Consider the following 20281-nt stretch of genomic DNA (forward strand, 5'->3'; position numbering starts at 1 on the left):
GCGGGCGACACATGAAATCTTTTGAGCGAGATCGTTGCCGGTGCCCCTGGGCCGGCTCTTGAGCGGGTGACACATGAGGCTTTTCGAGCGAGATCGTTGCCGGTGCCCCCGGACTGGCTCATGTTCAGGAGACACATGAAATCTTTCGAGCGGGATCGATGCCAGTGCCCCTGGACTGGCTCTTGGGCAGGCGACACACGAAATCTTTTGAGCGGGATCGATGCCAGTGCCTCCGGACTGGCTCATGTGCGGGCGACACATGATATCTTTCGAGCGGGATCGTTGCCAGTGCCCCTGGACTGGCTCATGTGCGGGCGACACATGAAATCTTTCGAGCGGGATCGTTGCCAGTGCCCCTGGACTGGCTCATGTGCGGGCGACACATGAAATCTTACGAGCGGGATCTTGCCAGTGCCCCTGGACTGGCTCATGTTCGGGAGACACATGAAATCTTTCGAGCGGGATCGATGCCAGTGTCCCTGGACTGGCTCTTGGGCGGGTGACACATGAAATCTTTCGAGCGGGATCGTTTGCCAGTGCCCCCGGACTGGCTCATGTGCGGGCGACACATGAAATCTTTCGGGCGGGATCGTTGCCAGTGCCCCCGGACTGGCTCATGTGCGGGCGACACATGAAATCTTTCGAGCGGGATCGTTGCCAGTGCCCCTGGACTGGCTCATGTGCGGGCGACACATGAAATCTTACGAGCGGGATCATTGCCAGTGCCCCTGGACTGGCTCATGTTCGGGAGACATGAAATCTTTCGAGCGGGATCGATGCCAGTGTCCCTGGACTGGCTCTTGGGCAGGTGACACATGAAATCTTTCGAGCGGGATCGTTTGCCAGTGCCCCCGGACTGGCTCATGTGCGGGCGACACATGAAATCTTTCGGGCGGGATCGTTGCCAGTGCCCCTGGACTGGCTCATGTGCGGGAGACACATGAAATCTTTCGAGCGGGATCGATGCCAGTGCCGCTGGCCTGGCTCTTGGGCGGGTGACACATGAAATCTTTCGAGCAGGATCGTTTGCCAGTGCCCCCGGACTGGCTCGTGTGCGGGCGACACATGAAATCTTTCGAGCGGGATCGTTGCGAGTGCCCCTGGACTGGCTCATGTGCGGGAGACACATGAAATCTTTCGAGCGGGGTCGTTGCCAGTGCCCCTGGACTGGCTCGTGTGCGGGTGACACATGAAATCTTTCGAGCAGGATCGTTTGCCAGTGCCCCCGGACTGGCTCGTGTGCGGGCGACACATGAAATCTTTTGAGCGAGATCGTTGCCGGTGCCCCTGGGCCGGCTCTTGAGCGGGTGACACATGAGGCTTTTCGAGCGAGATCGTTGCCGGTGCCCCCGGACTGGCTCATGTTCAGGAGACACATGAAATCTTTCGAGCGGGATCGATGCCAGTGCCCCTGGACTGGCTCTTGGGCGGGCGACACATGAAATCTTTCGAGCGGGATCGTTGGCAGAGCCCCTGGACTGGCTCATGTGCGGGCGACACATGATATCTTTCGTGCGAGATCGTGGCAAGTGCCCCCGGACTGGCTCTTGAGAGGGTGACACATGAGGCTTTTCGAGCGAGATCGTTGCCGGTGCCCCCGGACTGGCTCATGTGCGGGCGACACATGAAATCTTTTGAGCGAGATCGTTGCCGGTGCCCCTGGGCCGGCTCCTGTGCGGGCGACACATGAAATCTTTCGAGCTGGATCGTTGCCAGTGCCCCTGGACTGGCTCATGTTCGGGAGACACCTGAAATCTTTCGAGCGGGATCGATGCCAGTGCCCCTGGACTGGCTCTTGGGCGGGTGACACACGAAATCTTTCGAGCGGGATTATTTGCCAGTGCCCCCGGACTGGCTCGTGTGCGGGCGACACATGATATCTTTCGAGCGGGATCGTTGCCAGTGCCCCTGGACTGGCTCGTGTGCGGGCGACACATGAAATCCTTCGAGCGGGATCGATGCCAGTACCCCCGGACTGGCTCTTGTGCGGGTGACACATGAAATGTTTCGAGCGGGATCGTTGCCAGTGCCCCTGGACTGGCTCATGTGCGGGCGACACATGAAATCTTTCGAGCGAGATCGTTGCCAGTGCCGCTGGACTGGCTCGTGTGCGGGTGACACATGATTTCTTTTGAGCGAGATCGTTGCCAGTGCCCCTGGACTGGCTCATGTTCGGGAGACACCTGAAATCTTTCGAGCGGGATCGATGCCAGTGCCCCGGGACTGGCTCTTGGGCGGGTGACACATGAAATCTTTCGAGCAGGATCGTTTGCCAGTGACCCCGGACTGGCTCGTGTGCGGGCGACACATGAAATCTTTTGAGCGGGATCGTTGCGAGTGCTCCTGGACTGGCTCATGTGCGGGCGACACATGAAATCTTTCGAGCTGGATCGTTGCCAGTGCCCCTGGACTGGCTCATGTTCGGGAGACACATGAAATCTTTCGAGCGGGATCGATGCCAGTGCCCCCGGACTGGCTCATGTGCGGGCGACACATATCTTTCGAGCGGGATCGTTGCCAGTGCCCCCGGACTGGCTCATGTGCGGGCGACACATGAAATCTTTCGAGCGGGATCGATGCCAGTGCCCCCGGACTGGCTCTTGTGCGGGTGACACATGAAATGTTTCGAGCGGGATCGTTGCCAGTGCCCCTGGACTGGCTCATGTGCGGGCGACACATGAAATCTTTCGAGCGGGATCATTGCCAGTGCCCCTGGACTGACTCATGTTCGGGAGACACATGAAATCTTTCGAGCGGGATCGATGCCAGTGCCCCTGGGCTGGCTCATGTTCGGGCGACTCATGAAATCTTTCGAGCGGGATCGTTGCCAGTGCCCCTGGACTGGCTCATGTGCGGGCGACACATGATATCTTTCGAGCGGGATCGTTGCCAGTGCCCCTGGACTGGCTCGTGTGCGGGCGACACACGAAATCTTTTGAGCGGGATCGATGCCAGTGCCTCCGGACTGGCTCATGTGCGGGCGACACATGATATCTTTCGAGCGGGATCGTTGCCAGTGCCCCTGGACTGGCTCATGTGCGGGCGACACATGAAATCTTTCGAGCGGGATCGTTGCCAGTGCCCCTGGACTGGCTCATGTGCGGGCGACACATGAAATCTTACGAGCGGGATCATTGCCAGTGCCCCTGGACTGGCTCATGTTCGGGAGACACATGAAATCTTTCGAGCGGGATCGATGCCAGTGTCCCTGGACTGGCTCTTGGGCGGGTGACACATGAAATCTTTCGAGCGGGATCGTTTGCCAGTGCCCCCGGACTGGCTCATGTGCGGGCGACACATGAAATCTTTCGGGCGGGATCGTTGCCAGTGCCCCTGGACTGGCTCATGTGCGGGAGACACATGAAATCTTTCGAGCGGGATCGATGCCAGTGCCGCTGGCCTGGCTCTGGGCGGGTGACACATGAAATCTTTCGAGCAGGATCGTTTGCCAGTGCCCCCGGACTGGCTCGTGTGCGGGCGACACATGAAATCTTTCGAGCGGGATCGTTGCGAGTGCCCCTGGACTGGCTCATGTGCGGGAGACACATGAAATCTTTCGAGCGGGGTCGTTGCCAGTGCCCCTGGACTGGCTCATGTTCGGGAGACACATGAAATCTTTCGAGCGGGATCGATGCCAGTGCCCCCGTACTGGCTCGTGTGCGGGCGACACATGAAATCTTTTGAGCGAGATCGTTGCCGGTGCCCCTGGGCCGGCTCTTGAGCGGGTGACACATGAGGCTTTTCGAGCGAGATCGTTGCCGGTGCCCCCGGACTGGCTCATGTTCAGGAGACACATGAAATCTTTCGAGCGGGATCGATGCCAGTGCCCCTGGACTGGCTCTTGGGCAGGCGACACACGAAATCTTTTGAGCGGGATCGATGCCAGTGCCTCCGGACTGGCTCATGTGCGGGCGACACATGATATCTTTCGAGCGGGATCGTTGCCAGTGCCCCTGGACTGGCTCATGTGCGGGCGACACATGAAATCTTTCGAGCGGGATCGTTGCCAGTGCCCCTGGACTGGCTCATGTGCGGGCGACACATGAAATCTTACGAGCGGGATCTTGCCAGTGCCCCTGGACTGGCTCATGTTCGGGAGACACATGAAATCTTTCGAGCGGGATCGATGCCAGTGTCCCTGGACTGGCTCTTGGGCGGGTGACACATGAAATCTTTCGAGCGGGATCGTTTGCCAGTGCCCCCGGACTGGCTCATGTGCGGGCGACACATGAAATCTTTCGGGCGGGATCGTTGCCAGTGCCCCCGGACTGGCTCATGTGCGGGCGACACATGAAATCTTTCGAGCGGGATCGTTGCCAGTGCCCCTGGACTGGCTCATGTGCGGGCGACACATGAAATCTTACGAGCGGGATCATTGCCAGTGCCCCTGGACTGGCTCATGTTCGGGAGACATGAAATCTTTCGAGCGGGATCGATGCCAGTGTCCCTGGACTGGCTCTTGGGCAGGTGACACATGAAATCTTTCGAGCGGGATCGTTTGCCAGTGCCCCCGGACTGGCTCATGTGCGGGCGACACATGAAATCTTTCGGGCGGGATCGTTGCCAGTGCCCCTGGACTGGCTCATGTGCGGGAGACACATGAAATCTTTCGAGCGGGATCGATGCCAGTGCCGCTGGCCTGGCTCTTGGGCGGGTGACACATGAAATCTTTCGAGCAGGATCGTTTGCCAGTGCCCCCGGACTGGCTCGTGTGCGGGCGACACATGAAATCTTTCGAGCGGGATCGTTGCGAGTGCCCCTGGACTGGCTCATGTGCGGGAGACACATGAAATCTTTCGAGCGGGGTCGTTGCCAGTGCCCCTGGACTGGCTCGTGTGCGGGTGACACATGAAATCTTTCGAGCAGGATCGTTTGCCAGTGCCCCCGGACTGGCTCGTGTGCGGGCGACACATGAAATCTTTTGAGCGAGATCGTTGCCGGTGCCCCTGGGCCGGCTCTTGAGCGGGTGACACATGAGGCTTTTCGAGCGAGATCGTTGCCGGTGCCCCCGGACTGGCTCATGTTCAGGAGACACATGAAATCTTTCGAGCGGGATCGATGCCAGTGCCCCTGGACTGGCTCTTGGGCGGGCGACACATGAAATCTTTCGAGCGGGATCGTTGGCAGAGCCCCTGGACTGGCTCATGTGCGGGCGACACATGATATCTTTCGTGCGAGATCGTGGCAAGTGCCCCCGGACTGGCTCTTGAGAGGGTGACACATGAGGCTTTTCGAGCGAGATCGTTGCCGGTGCCCCCGGACTGGCTCATGTGCGGGCGACACATGAAATCTTTTGAGCGAGATCGTTGCCGGTGCCCCTGGGCCGGCTCCTGTGCGGGCGACTCATGAAATCTTTCGAGCTGGATCGTTGCCAGTGCCCCTGGACTGGCTCATGTTCGGGAGACACCTGAAATCTTTCGAGCGGGATCGATGCCAGTGCCCCTGGACTGGCTCTTGGGCGGGTGACACACGAAATCTTTCGAGCGGGATTATTTGCCAGTGCCCCCGGACTGGCTCGTGTGCGGGCGACACATGATATCTTTCGAGCGGGATCGTTGCCAGTGCCCCTGGACTGGCTCGTGTGCGGGCGACACATGAAATCCTTCGAGCGGGATCGATGCCAGTACCCCCGGACTGGCTCTTGTGCGGGTGACACATGAAATGTTTCGAGCGGGATCGTTGCCAGTGCCCCTGGACTGGCTCATGTGCGGGCGACACATGAAATCTTTCGAGCGAGATCATTGCCAGTGCCGCTGGACTGGCTCGTGTGCGGGTGACACATGATTTCTTTTGAGCGAGATCGTTGCCAGTGCCCCTGGACTGGCTCATGTTCGGGAGACACCTGAAATCTTTCGAGCGGGATCGATGCCAGTGCCCCGGGACTGGCTCTTGGGCGGGTGACACATGAAATCTTTCGAGCAGGATCGTTTGCCAGTGACCCCGGACTGGCTCGTGTGCGGGCGACACATGAAATCTTTTGAGCGGGATCGTTGCGAGTGCTCCTGGACTGGCTCATGTGCGGGCGACACATGAAATCTTTCGAGCTGGATCGTTGCCAGTGCCCCTGGACTGGCTCATGTTCGGGAGACACCTGAAATCTTTCGAGCTGGATCGTTGCCAGTGCCCCTGGACTGGCTCATGTTCGGGAGACACCTGAAATCTTTCAAGCGGGATCGTTGCCAGTGCCCCTGGACTGGCTCATGTGCGGGCGACACATGATATCTTTCAAGCGGGATCGTTGCCAGTGCTCCTGGACTGGCTCATGTGCGGGCGACACATGAAATGTTTCGAGCGGGATCGTTGCCAGTGCCCCTGGACTGGCTCATGTGCGGGTGACACATGAAATCTTTTGAGCGAGATCGTTGCCGGTGCCCCTGGGCCGTCTCCTGTGTGGGTGACACATGATATCTTTCAAGCGGGATCGTTGCCAGTGCTCCTGGACTGGCTCATGTGTGGGTGACACATGAAATGTTTTGAGCGGGATGGGATCATTGCCAATGCCCCTGGACTGGCTCATGTGCGGGCAACACATGAAATCTTTCGAGCGGGATCGTTGCCAGTGCCCCTGAATTGGCTCATGTGAGAGCGACACATGAAATCTTTTGAGCGAGATCGTTGCCGGTGCCCCTGGGCCAGCTCCTGTGTGGGCGACACATGAAATCTTTCGAGCGGGATCGTTGCCAGTGCCCCTGGACTGGCTCATGTTCGGGAGACACCTGAAATCGTTCGAGCGGGATCGATGCCAGTGCCCCTGGACTGGCTCTTGGGCGGGTGACACATGAAATCTTTCGAGCAGGATCATTTGCCAGTGACCCCGGACTGGCTCGTGTGCGGGTGACACATGAAATATTTCGAGTGGGATCGTTGCCAGTGCCCCTGGATTGGCTCATGTGAGGGCAACACATGAAATCTTTTGAGTGGGATTGTTGTCAGTGCCCCTGGATTGGCTCATGTGAGGGCGACACATGAAATCTTTCTGAGCGGGATCGTTGCCGGTGCCCCTGGGCTGGCTCTTGTGCGGGCGACACATGAGGTTTCTCGAGCGAGATCGTTGCCAGTGCCCCTGGACTGGCTCTTGTGTGGGTGACACATGAAATGTTTCGAGCGGGACGGGATCGTTGCCAGTGCCCCTGGACTGGCTCTTGTGCGGGTGACACGTGAAATGTTTTGAGTGGGATCGTTGCCAGTGCCCCTGGACTGGCTCATGTGCGGGCGACACATGAAATCTTTTGAGCGAGATCGTTGCCGGTGCCCCTGGGCTGGCTCTTGTGCGGGTGACACATGAGGTTTCTCGAGCGAGATCGTTGCCAGTGCCCCTGGACTGGCTCTTGTGCTGGTGACACATGAAATTTCTTCGAGCGAGATCGTTGCCGGTGCCCCTGAACTGGCTCGTGTGTGGGGTTTTTGTAGGATTTTCAAGCGAGATCGTTGCTGGTACCCCTGGACTGGCTCTTGTGCAGGTGACACATGAGGTTTCTCGAGCGAGATGAGCGTGACCGTTGCCAGTACCGCCTGACTGGCCTTCGTGCGGGTGACACGTAAATGCACCCACTACACTCTCTGAGTGGTTGGCGTTAGGAAGGGCATCCAGCTGTGGAAACACTGCCAAATCAGATTGGAGCCTGGTGTAGCCATCTGGTTTCACCAGTCCTCAGTCAAATCGTCCAACCCGTGCTAGCATGGAAAGCGGACGTCAAACGACGACGACGATATACATGTGCTGTGCGTGAGAAGACCCGGCAAGCCAAGTGAGATTGTTACCAGTGCCCCTGGACTGGCTCTTCTGCGGGTGGCACATAAGATGCACCTTTTTGAGCGTGACCATTGCCAGTGCCGCCTGACTGGCCTTCGTACGGTTTTCGAGCGAGATCGTTGCCAGTGCCCCTGGACTGGCTTTTGTGCGGGTGGCACATAAAAGACACCATTTCGAGCGTGGCCGTGGCCAGTACCGCCTGACTGGCCTTCGTGCGGGTGACACGTAAAAGCACCCACTACACTCTCTGAGTGGTTGGCGTTAGGAAGGGCATCCAGCTGTAGAAACTCTGCCAAATTAGATTGGAGCCTGGTGTTGCCATCCGGTTTCACCAGTCCTCAGTCAAATCGTCCAACCCATGCTAGCATGGAAAGCGGACTTTAAACGATGATGATGATGATGATGATGACACATCTGTCAAGGGGAAACAGGAATGTCAGGATGGAAAACACAATGTCAGAATGAGGAAGGAGCACCCATGCACACACACACATACACACACATGATGGGCTTCTTTCAGTTTCCATGTACCAAATTCACTCATATGACATTTACCCAAGGTGCCACACAGTGTGACTGAACCTGAAACCACATGGTTGGGAAGCGAACTTCTTAACCACACAACCATACCTGCCATTTTGATGTCTAAATATGTTTCTTTTATTCTTTCAGCTTTTAAGGAATTTAAAAATACCTAGCAAGAATCTGAAGAGTTTTTCATGGGACAAAGCTGGATTACGATTAGCAATTGCCTCTGACCATTTACTTTACTTTGCCAACATCAAACCAGACTACAAGGTTAGTGTTACCATTTCCTCTGCTTGGAATTACCAACATTTCAGGAAAGACTCAAAAGACAATATGCGTGTATATGTGGACATGTGTTTGTGTCTGTGATGGTGCGTGTAAATGTCATCATTATCATCATTAAATGTCTGTTTTCCATGCTGGCATGGGTTGGATGATTTGACAGGAGCTGGCTAGCTGGACAGCTGCAGCAGTTTTCAGTTATCTGTTTTGGAATGATTTCTATGGCTGGATGCTCTTCCTAATGCCAACCATTTTACAGAATGTATTGAGTATGTATTTAACATGGGTACCAACACAGGTACTTTTTTACATGGACCCAGCACAGGTCCTTTTTTATGAGGTGTTTCGTAATTTTTTAGAATTTGTTTACAGCCATTTTTATTAAATTGAAATTAACTCAGTTGTTCTCGTAATTTACAGTAAAATAATTTTGTTAAAGAACTCAAATGTGAAGAGAGGATAGTATCTATAGCGTTTATTTCTTTCAGCTAAATACAACAAATGAAAGCTACAAAATTTCTTCTGTCTTTAACCATTATGTAAATTGTTTATATATATATATATAGGTATATGATAGGATTATCTTTTAAACAAGCGATATGAAAATAGCCGAATTTGTTTACACACTACAAAATATTCATTTTCTAAGTATAATTAAATATGTAAAACATTCCACTTTCTAAGTATAATTAATTATAATTAAATATTAATAAGGTCAGAGTTAGCTCCCTCTTCACCAAAACCTAGAGTTACTCACCTTTACTAACACCGCTGGTGCTAAAAGTAAAAGACACGCTTGAATTTTTAAAAATAAACATGTGCGAAATGCGTTTGACCAAAAATGGAACTACGAGCTTGAACAGCACCCACCCTACCTCTCCTTCAGAGAAAGACTATTAACACAACTCCAACTAAAATGTAAGACTAACTTTACCTAACACTATTCTTATACAACTATGTGGATTACTCTATCCACTAACTGTTATTCCTGCATCTCTCACGTCATGAACTTTAACATTCTGAAGAGATCTGCCAAACCATTTGGCACATCGAAACGATCGTAAATGACTCATTATATGATCTCCACATAATTAAATCAATGGCTAACTAGCCCAACCGACTTGCTTCTTGTGTTTGTTTCTCCATTCTCCACTTAACTATATATATATATATATATATATAATAACTGAGTACACTATGTAAAATGGTTTGCATTAGGAAGGGCATCCAGCCATTGAAAACAAGCCAACACAGACTATGGAAGCTGGTGCAGACTCTGGACTTGCCAGTTCATGTCAAGCCATCCAATCCATGCCGGCATGGAAAATAAGTGCTAAGTGTTGATGATGATGATATAAAGTCTCAGTCTGTGTGTATGTATGTAATATACGTATGTAGTACACGCCTGTTCCTTACTCCATTTTCTTTCTCTGCTTTTTTTCTCTCCTGTACTATTCATTCACAAAGAGAGTGTTAGAAACATAAAACACTTTTCCTTCTGCATTATTTACATTTGACGGATATTTGTCCTCATCTTGTTTGTTGTTAACACAATGTTTCAGCTGTTTCACCCTCCAGCCTTCATCAAGTGTCTATTTTTCCTAATTTCCTACAAGTAAATCAAATACAGTTTTTCTTTTTTGTCTGATATCTTTTTGTGCTCTTTCTCTCTCTCTTTCTCACTGTCTCTCTATCTCTCTATCTCTCTCTCTCTCTCTCTCTCTCTCTCTCTCTCTATATATATATATATATATATATATATACAAGAATAAGGGCATTCACTTAACCATGAAACGATTCGTATCCAATTAACTAAAGGCTTGGTTTGTTTACGCTTTTCCCTCCGGTTTTTTGTTCTATGTGTGCCATAAATATCGCCATCCGCTTTAGAGAAAAATTTGTAGTTTGGAATCAGTAGTTCTTTGACTGCTATTTCTGAATTTTCAGTATGTTGGAGAAGCAACTCAATTGCTAATCCCTGTATATTTATGATTATATATATATATATATATATATATATATATATTTAACAAATAAAAGGGTAAAGGATTATCAATTTATTAATAAATTAATAATTAATAATTTTTACCAAGCCCTTCAGTATGTAAACACCATTATCGGCGAAGAACTTATTTAAAAGTTCTTATACATTAATAAACAGATAGTTGGAGTTTTAGCACTTTAGCTGCTATTTCTGAACTTCGGTATGTGGTGAAGCAACTGTTGCTGATCCCTTAATTATGTTTATATATATATATATATATATATATATATATATATATATATATATGTATAATTAAGGGATCAGCAAATATTTGCTTCACCATATACCGAAGTTCAGAAATAGCAGCTATTTCTGAACTTCGGTATATGGTGAAGCAAATATTTGCTGATCTCTTAATTATGTTTATAAATATATATGAGCTTTTAAATAAGTTCTCCACCAATAATGGTGCTTACATACCGATGGGCTTGGTAAAAATTATTAATTATTAATTGTTGATTTATTAATGAATTAATAAATTGATAATCCTTTACCCTTTTAATTTGTAATATATATATATATATATATATATATATATATATATATATATATATATATATATATACGTATTCCTGGATTGCATAACTGACCGAGTATGTACCGGTTATAGATCTAATACTCCTTAATCAATCGGCAACACCTTCTTATCACACTTAATGTTTTATTCTTAATGTCACCCAACCTTTTGTTGTCTTTTTGCTATAATTTCATCTCTTATTTCCAGTGGGGCTACTGCAGTAGCAGCATCATCTATCATTACACCAAACCTGAACGCAATGAAATCTGTGTTGTTTTCTGGGAAACAGTCAAAGATATTGTAAGTTTTGCCTCTTTTAATCATCACCTTATTATCTTCTGTTGCTACTAAATCAGTCTCTGTTTTCCGACATAATTTAATATGCACCTCCTCTACGTTTGCATGTAGGGGAGACAACTCTTGGATCTATTTATCCTAGTTTGAGTATAATTTCTCTTTATATCTAAACTGCACTAAAAACCGCTTGAAATAATATAATAATCAACCGGTTATTTTCATGAAAATTAGTGAGTCCCTAACTGTTTCTTTGCTTAATATTATCATCTGGTTATTGGTATTGTCTTAAAGTAATCACAATAAGTGATTCCCTGTTTTGTAAAGTCTGCAGAAGTGATAAGCACTAACCTTGTTTACTACTTGTTATGTAATTTTGTATCGTTTTTTTTTTTTTTACCTAGTTTTGGGTTTTTGCTCAGTTTTTGTAGAAAAATTTCGTCAAATAACGTCATTATGATCAGCTCATTTCATAGTAAATAGCTCGAATTCTTTTTTTTTTTTTTTTGGTATTAGTTGAGTAGTTTTAAAATATTGATTAAAAAAATCATTTTGTCAAATATTGTATTTCTCATCTTCATTATCTTTTCCGTCGTCTCCACCCTTTACCAATACCACCATCCCCACTATTGTTATTTGTCTTCTCCACCATCAGTCACCTTCATCACCTCTAGTACCATCTCTCACAATATCTTTATTGTTTAACTAATATACTGTTATTTTCTTTCTGTTTTTTTATTGTTTCCTTAAAGAAATATGTCAAATATATGAACAGTTTTGTGAACATTGCCACCCATGGAGATTATTGTTGTATTGTGACAAAGAGTGAGGAGATGGAAGATCAGGTAAAGATCAAGTCTTTTTTTTATCATTACGTTTTTTTATAATATTAAACAAAGAAAAAAACAAAGATACTTTGCCATTATTATGATTGTTTAAAACATTATTTAACATAAAATTTTGATGGAACATTATAATTGAGATCACTTTAAAACAAGAGGTCTGTATTGTAGAACTCAGGGTAGTCTCAGGTAGGTTGGTATCAAAAGGATTAAGGACTTGAATTAAATATTGTATTTTTAATTTCTTTAACGAACAACAGAACTAAAAATTAAACTACACTTAGTAGAACAGCCTTCCAAATGTTGACTGTGTGAATTTTTTATTATTTTTGTGAATTTGAAAGAAAAGCTTAAAATGTCTGTAAGTTCCTAATAGTAAAAAAAATGTTTAACTCTTTTGTTAGAATATTTCTCTTGAAATACATTGCCTTTTAGAATATAATGAAGAATTTAGTGAAGTAACTTCATCATTATTAAGCTGGCATTTAGAAACATAACATAAAATTTTGATGAAAGATTTTTAATTTAGAACAGGCAGGTTGGTAATAAAAGAGTGAAAATACATAAAGATACTTTAGAAAATGTGCCAAACACTATATTTCTGTTGACATACATTATCTTTGCTTCAATTAATTTTGAAAGTAATGAAGAATTTTGTAAAATAACCTTGTTATTATTAATCTGATGCTTGGAACATAACATGAAAGTTTGATGAAAGGTTTTAATTAAATCCACTTTAAATCAGGAAGTTTATATTGTAGAACCAGGGACAGTTTCAGGTAAGTTAGTATCAAAAGGATGAATCATTAATACTCAGCCATTCAAACTGAATATTAATTGTATCAGCTTTACACACCTGTCTTGAAATGTGACCCTAAAACAAGGATATAGATTCTGGTTCTTCACTGACTCCAAAGATTCACGATATAATCATTTTTATTTATTTATTTATTTTTATGTTTTTCAGTTTGTTTTGGTCCTGTGTAATTCAATAGGGACCCCACTGGAGCAAAAATATGTGGAGATGGAACCAGTGTTTATTCTAATGACTAAGACACATGTCATTATGGCCTCAAGAGAAGCGTTTTATCTGTGGCATTTCAAAAATCCCAAGAAGGCAACATCATTGCTCGTTTCTTCCAGCAAGAAATCTCGTCGAGAAAGGTAGAGTACCGAATTTTAAAACAAATTAGATTATATAGAACGGACGGACGTTAATAAGAGTTATCTACATTAGATAAGTTTGGTTTCAAAAGGTTTAAGTGTGTTTTGAAAACATTTTTGGAGTATCTTGTAGAATGTTAAACTATTACATTTTAGGTTATATCACATTGATGTTGAACCAAGCCCATCTGCAACCCAGAGTGATGTCATTGATTTCAGTGTGGCTTTCCAGGTAAGCTGTGGGGTTGTGATATTTGGTTCAGGGGCATGTGGTTTAGGCTTCATTGCCATTGCATGGAGAGTGTGCTGAGTGCTTTGTGCTTTTTTATGTATCACTGGTACAAGTGTGTTTACGCAGCACCTGTACAATTGCATTTTATGTGGCACTGTGACCTGTAAAGGAAAATCCTGCATGTATGGATGACAACAATTTAACTTAACTTGGCACATCTTCTGAAGTTATTTAATATGACTTGGGGGAGATGAAGTGATGACTGTATGTATACATATGTGGAAAATCAAGTGATTAAGTAAATATATATTCACTACTGAAAACCTCCTGACTTCATGGTTTCATATATTCTTCCTAATTTCATTGATCAGATCTTTTGGATTTTCTGTTACACGGACACTCTCCATTACATTTCCTTGTAATTGGTTACTATATGAACTGATAGCTAACTCCATAAGAAGAGCTACACACACACACACACACACACACACATATATCTGTATATATATATATATATATATATATATATATATATATATATATATCATCATCATCATGACAAGCTGGAGAGTTACACCAGGCTCCATTGTCTGTTTTGGCACAGTTTCTATGGGTGGATGCCTTTCCTAATGCCAATCACTTTACAGAGTGTATGTGACCCCAGTACAAATGCTTTTTATATGGAACCAGCACACACACACACACATATGTATGTGTGTGTGTTCTTATATATATAAATATATGTGTGTGTATGTGTATAGATATATATAAAATGTATACACACATAAATATTCTGATGTTTACTTTTTTCTATATTTTAAGGGAACAAATAATCCAATTTGCTGTATGTGTGCCTCAGAAAATATCTTGCTTATTGTAAGTATGTTTTCTTGAATATATATTTTAAATCTTTAAAATGCGAGTTATTACAAAGTAAATAGAGAGTGTTGACTTGTTTATCTATGTCCATTGTGGATGTACTTTATTTAAATGCTAAAACCATATATTTAGAAATATAAATGTTTACTATGGCTTGTCAGACATATAGCTAAAGAGATATGCAACCAGATAAGATGTTTTTGAGTGAGCACACATGCACTGTGGCTGTGATTTATTATAACCAAAGTAGTGCTGTGTATTAAACTCTGAGTGAGACTAAAAACTATTTATTTACTCCTGCAAACATGGAGGAAGACTATAGACCTACTCAGTTACTATTGTGAACCACCAACCATTGGATGACTCAATAGAGGAGCCTCATTGTGGTCATATGATGTGCTAGAAATAACAGCCAAATTACTTCAAATCATATGTTAAGTGCGGAATGGAAAAACTGGAGAATGATACACCTAAAAAGATGGCCACTGCTGGAATGTCTTTAATCATAGATTTAACTTAGTCAGGACTATCAGGAGACTATCTGGTTTGTTGCTCAGCCTCCTAGAAATGACAGTCAAAATCTCCCACAAATCATTTGGTGTCAGCTTAAAAAGAGAAAAGACACACCTTCCATGTTAAGTTGGAGATCACTATATATATATATTTTTTTTTTTATCATACAGGCTCGTATGAGTGGAGTAGTGCATCGATACAGCTTACCACACGTTCTACTGGAGCATAAATATAATTTTAACACAATTGCGTCTCTGATGGAGATGAACTGTAATTTGACGTAAGTTACATTTTTTTCAGTTTTCTAGATAAACAACATTTTATGATAGAATTTGTATAGGATATGTATGATCTCAGGAAGTTGGACCTTATGGAGGAAATGACCATGGACCGAGATGTCTAAGACCCGCCCACATCAGCAAAACTGAGTTCTAGAAGCACTGTGTGTCCCACCCACACTCAACGAGAAAATTTCTCATACACTCTACCACAACGAACCAAACTACATCTCAACATCTCTTCCTCACATTTCTGCTTCATGTACTATGATTACCTCCCACTCCCCAATCTTGTCCTCTTGGCCCAGTGCCACTGTATCATTGCCTTCTGCTTACCCCTGACTTGTGTGTTCTACCCACATGCCTTGTCTCATTCTATTATTGCCATCTGCTAGCCCCGACCTAAGTATTCCACCCACATGTAACAAGAAAACTTTTCCCTCACCTTATCCCAACAAATCAATCTACATCTCTTCTCTTTCTTGAATTTCCGCCTTTGTTCACTATGCCTAGCTCTCACTCTCCAATCCTGTCCTCACACCCCTGTTCCTCTGTATCATTGCTACCCGGTAGCCCCTCCAACTCTATAGATACCCAGGTCTATTTGCCACTTACTCGTACTCTTTAATCACACTCCCTTCGCAATATCCTATCACTTATTTTATGGCATTTGAACCTCAATGGTATGCCCTGTCACTTGCCTCTATCTATATCTCTCTCTTCCTTTACTCAACCATCTCATTTATACTCTGATCCCTGTTACTTGTGAGTATGCCTGGCATTTTGCTACCTGTGGTCTCCTGCTCTCTCTCTCTCTTTCTCTTGCACTTCCCTCAGGTTGGGCAACTGTGTATTTTCTTCGTGGTAGCACACCTGTTTTTCTGTCTTCATTCCTGATCTTTCTCTCTCCAGCCAGGTAACCTTGTACTTCCTCTACAGCAAGACAAATGTATCTGTTTCACTGTAACATTTTCTTCATCACCACCTTCAATGCCTCCTCCCCTCTAATTTCATGTTTAATCCCACTGTTTGTCACCTTAGGTCAGTGTCATCTCCTAGAACCTCCAAGAAAATCAACAAAAGTAACATTTGTCCTGTGTCATGATAAATGCCATTTTAAAAAAATTCTTTTTACATAAAATTAAACAAAATGAATAAAAATTAGAGCGTTTTTGAAACATTCCTCTTGTTTCTCTTTCACCAGGATTTTAGCACTAGTTGATAATTATGGTGTGTTATCTATGTACAACCTGAATGGTTATAAAGATAACAATGGGAAGAGTAGCAATACCGAGCAACTGAATTTTGACCGTAAAGATGTCTGGAACATCAAATGGGCCAATGTAAGTTTTAAAACTGTCTTACGTGTTTGTGTATGTGAGTATATGTGTAGGTGTATGCATATACATAATGATGAGTATGTATGTATTTATGTGTGTTTTGTGTTTCCCTGTCATGACATCATGTGATAGTTTGTAAACAGCATCACTGCCATACAAACAGTGGCCTTCATTTCCATGCTTTTATGTAAATATATCTGGCCATGGGGAACAGGTGAGGTCTGGCAAGAGGAAGGGCATCCAGCCATAGAAAATCTACCTCAATGAATTTTTCCTATGCAAGAATGGTAAAGTGGACATTAAATCAATGATGATGATTTACTCTATTTTATTTTTGATATTTCATAATTATATACTTTCCTTAAAGAAATATCTATATTAGGGCATTAGAATAGCTCTATACAACAGTCTTCACACTGTATGTTTGGCTGGAGGGATTGGTTTGGCTACACTCAGTGTAGGTGTAATATCAAATCACAATCAAATGGAAATTGTAGTTGTGGCTGATGCCAGTGCTGCCTGACTAGCTCCCATGCTGGTGGCACGCAATAAGCACCATGCATGCGTGAGTCATTGCCAGTGCCACCTGACTGGCTCTTGTGCAGGTAGCATGTAAAAAGCACCACCCGAATGTGGCTGATGCCAGTGCCGCCTGACTGGATCCTGTGCTGGTGGTACATAAAAAGCACCCACTACACTCTTGGAGTGGTTGGCATTAGGAAAGGCATCCAGCTGTAGAAACCTTGCCAGATCAGATTGGAGCCTGGTGCAGCCTCCTGGCTTGCTAGTCCCCAGTCAAACCATCCAACCCATGCCAGCATGGAAAACGGACGTTAAACGATGATGATGTTTGCTGTGAGAAAATGATTTTGACAATTCTATGACCCACTAAAAAAAATTTTTTTTAATTTGGATCCCATGCCCCACCAATGGGAATCACTGACTTAATCCTTCTTTTTAGTTTCCTTTTTTCTTTTATTATACCGTTGCTTTAGAAGGGTACATGTATATTTCTGTCATATTCTAGGACAATCCTAATTTGTTTGCATTGATGGAGAAGGAACGGATGCTGGTTGTTCGAGGAATTGAACCTGAGGTCAGTACTTTACAGTCTATTATCTATCTTTGTATCAGTCCCTTGTGTCTTGCTATATTTGTCCATTTATACAATTATGTGTCAGTTCTATTATTTATTTAATACCTGACCCCTTCCACCATTTGTACAATTAAATGTCAGCCTATTTATTTATTTGTCTGGCTACTTATCTGTGTATCCATCTCTTTAAATATATATTTGTTTTATGAAATATATCATTGTCTATATATCTATCTATTTGTTTGTCTCTGCCTCTTCCTAGCAATCTATATATGTCTGTCTGTCTGTGTTAGCTTGTGTGACTCAACTGTTTCTTTGGAATTTATAAGGAGGGAATCAGGGTTGTGTCAGCAGATGGAGATTAACACTCATTCTGTGTTCCTGGTATATTAGAAATAGCCTAAATGTAATCTCTACTGGATTCCTTAGGAAAGTGTTAATGAACAACATGTGCAGAAAAGAAAGATAAAATACTAAAAATAGACAACTAATCATGTTGCAGCTTTGTAGTCATGTGATGTGTTTATAACTCATTGTTAATCCCCACAACCTGCTCTTGTTTCCTTTGTCTTTAATTGAAAAAAAAAAAAAAAACAGATTTTGTTTGCAATGAAACAAGCGTGTGATGAACCCAGTACTTCATCTGGTAAACAAACAAGGACTAGCCTCTTTACAGTTGAGGAAATTATTCATGATATTTATTCTTTAGATGAAGAGTTTATACTTATGCTTGCTATGAGAGTGATTCAGACAATCAGACTGGTGAAAGTGATGAGGAAAGTGGTAATTCGGATGAACAAATACAGTAGTTATGAGATAGGCTTATTATTGTTATTCTCCTGAATTGTTTTGTGATTCTGTCCTTTAGTTTACCTGCAATCTTTACTCTTGAGTTGTGTATGCAGCTATTTATTTTTTTGCTCTGGAGCCCAGTTGGAGAGTAAAGTTAGACACAGAGGTCCAGGTCTGAAAGGGTTAACTCAGGATCATGTTTAGTTCACACTGAGTCTTGTGTACACAATGAATCGCGTGGTCTCTGTTCTGTTGTGTGTATTTCACATTGTGTCCAGATGCTTCAAATTGATGTATCATCAACAAACAACATTCAAATGAAAATGCCCACAATATACCACTCGCAGATTTATGATGAACAAGTGTTATATTTGAGATGTGTTAATTAAGTTAAATGATCTTGTTAATGAGATAATTTTTAATACAGTAGAAACACAGTTATTATAATTAAGGAAAATTATGCCACTATCTATGACAATCATCTTGATCTTAAAAGAAAACCCGAAGCCTTGGAATATAAATGCTTTCTGATTTAGACCCAAGGTCAGCAATTTTGAGGGGATGGGGTTAGTCAGTACCATTGACTCTAGCCCTTAACAAGTACTTTACTTTTATTGACCCTGAAGGGATAAAAGGCAAAAATTAATCCTAGTGGGATTTGAACTCAGAAAGTAAAGAGCCAGAAGAAATTCTTCTATACATTTTAACCTGCGCTCTCACGATTCTGCCAGCTTGCTGCCTCTGAAAGCTAATAAATAGAGGCAAATATATATATGGTTCTTGTGGTGCCACGGTACAACGTTATCAAACACGTTTCATTTTAGCGAGAATGTTCTAAGGGAAGTAACTCTGTACACGGACAAGTTACTTTCACATTCTAAACTCGTTTGACCTGGCAGTAACTTTTTAATAATCCGAATCATGAATTGATTTTCACGTCACTTACGTAATTAAACTGCTTAGGAAGGTATTAATGCCACAACTTCCCATTTCCCTAGTAATACTGATTACATTTTTTCATAACTTTTGTTTCCGTGATATTCATGTGATATCCTTCATAGATACGCAGATAGAGGGAGAAATGAAAACACAGAGAGACAGATAAATTCTCAATCAAATGTTTAAAGACTAATCATCATTATCACCGTTTAACGTCCGCTTTCAATGCTTGCATGGGTTGGACGATTTGACTGAGGACTGGCGAACCAGATGGTTGCACCAGGGTTTCTACAGCTGGATGCCCTTCCTTACGCCAACCACTCCGAGAGTGTAGTGGGTTCTTTTACGTGCCATCGGCACGAGGGTCAGTCAGGCATTACTGGCGACGGCCACACTCAAAATGGTGTTTTTTGCGTGCCACCTGCACAGGAGCCAGTCCATCGGCACTGGCAACGACCTCGCTCGAATGTTTTCTAACGTGCCGGCTAATATTTTATTTTAATATATTCACAATAATATATTTTACTGTAATGAGCTATTGATACATAATGATATATAAATTAGCTTCAAATTTTGGTCTAAGGCCTGCCATTTTAGGAAAGAGGTAAGTTGATTAGATTGATCCCAGTGCTCAATTGGTGCTCATTTTATCAACCCACAAAAGAATAAATGAAAAAGTCAGCTTCAGCAGAATTTGAACTCAAAATATAAGAGCCTGAAAAAATGTGACTAAGCATTTTGTCTGGTACTTTAACAATGCTGCCAACTCATCATCTTATAATGATATA

General features: G+C 44.3%; 1 protein-coding gene across 1 annotated transcript in view; it reads left to right on the forward strand.

Moving 5' to 3' along the window:
- Window positions 1-20281, forward strand: part of LOC106879895 (WD repeat-containing protein 35) — a 130565-nt gene that overhangs the window by 45113 nt on the left and 65171 nt on the right. The window contains exons 10-18 of the mRNA XM_089358408.1: window positions 8426-8551; window positions 11332-11424; window positions 12171-12263; window positions 13228-13424; window positions 13581-13656; window positions 14479-14532; window positions 15219-15328; window positions 16531-16669; window positions 17694-17762. Coding sequence (XP_089214534.1) covers window positions 8426-8551; window positions 11332-11424; window positions 12171-12263; window positions 13228-13424; window positions 13581-13656; window positions 14479-14532; window positions 15219-15328; window positions 16531-16669; window positions 17694-17762 — 957 coding nt within the window. The remainder of the gene's footprint in view (window positions 1-8425; window positions 8552-11331; window positions 11425-12170; window positions 12264-13227; window positions 13425-13580; window positions 13657-14478; window positions 14533-15218; window positions 15329-16530; window positions 16670-17693; window positions 17763-20281) is intronic.

This window comes from Octopus bimaculoides, chromosome 10 (genome assembly GCF_046866305.1).
Source record: "Octopus bimaculoides isolate indiv1 chromosome 10, ASM4686630v1, whole genome shotgun sequence".
Classification (NCBI taxonomy): Eukaryota; Metazoa; Mollusca; class Cephalopoda; order Octopoda; family Octopodidae; genus Octopus; species Octopus bimaculoides.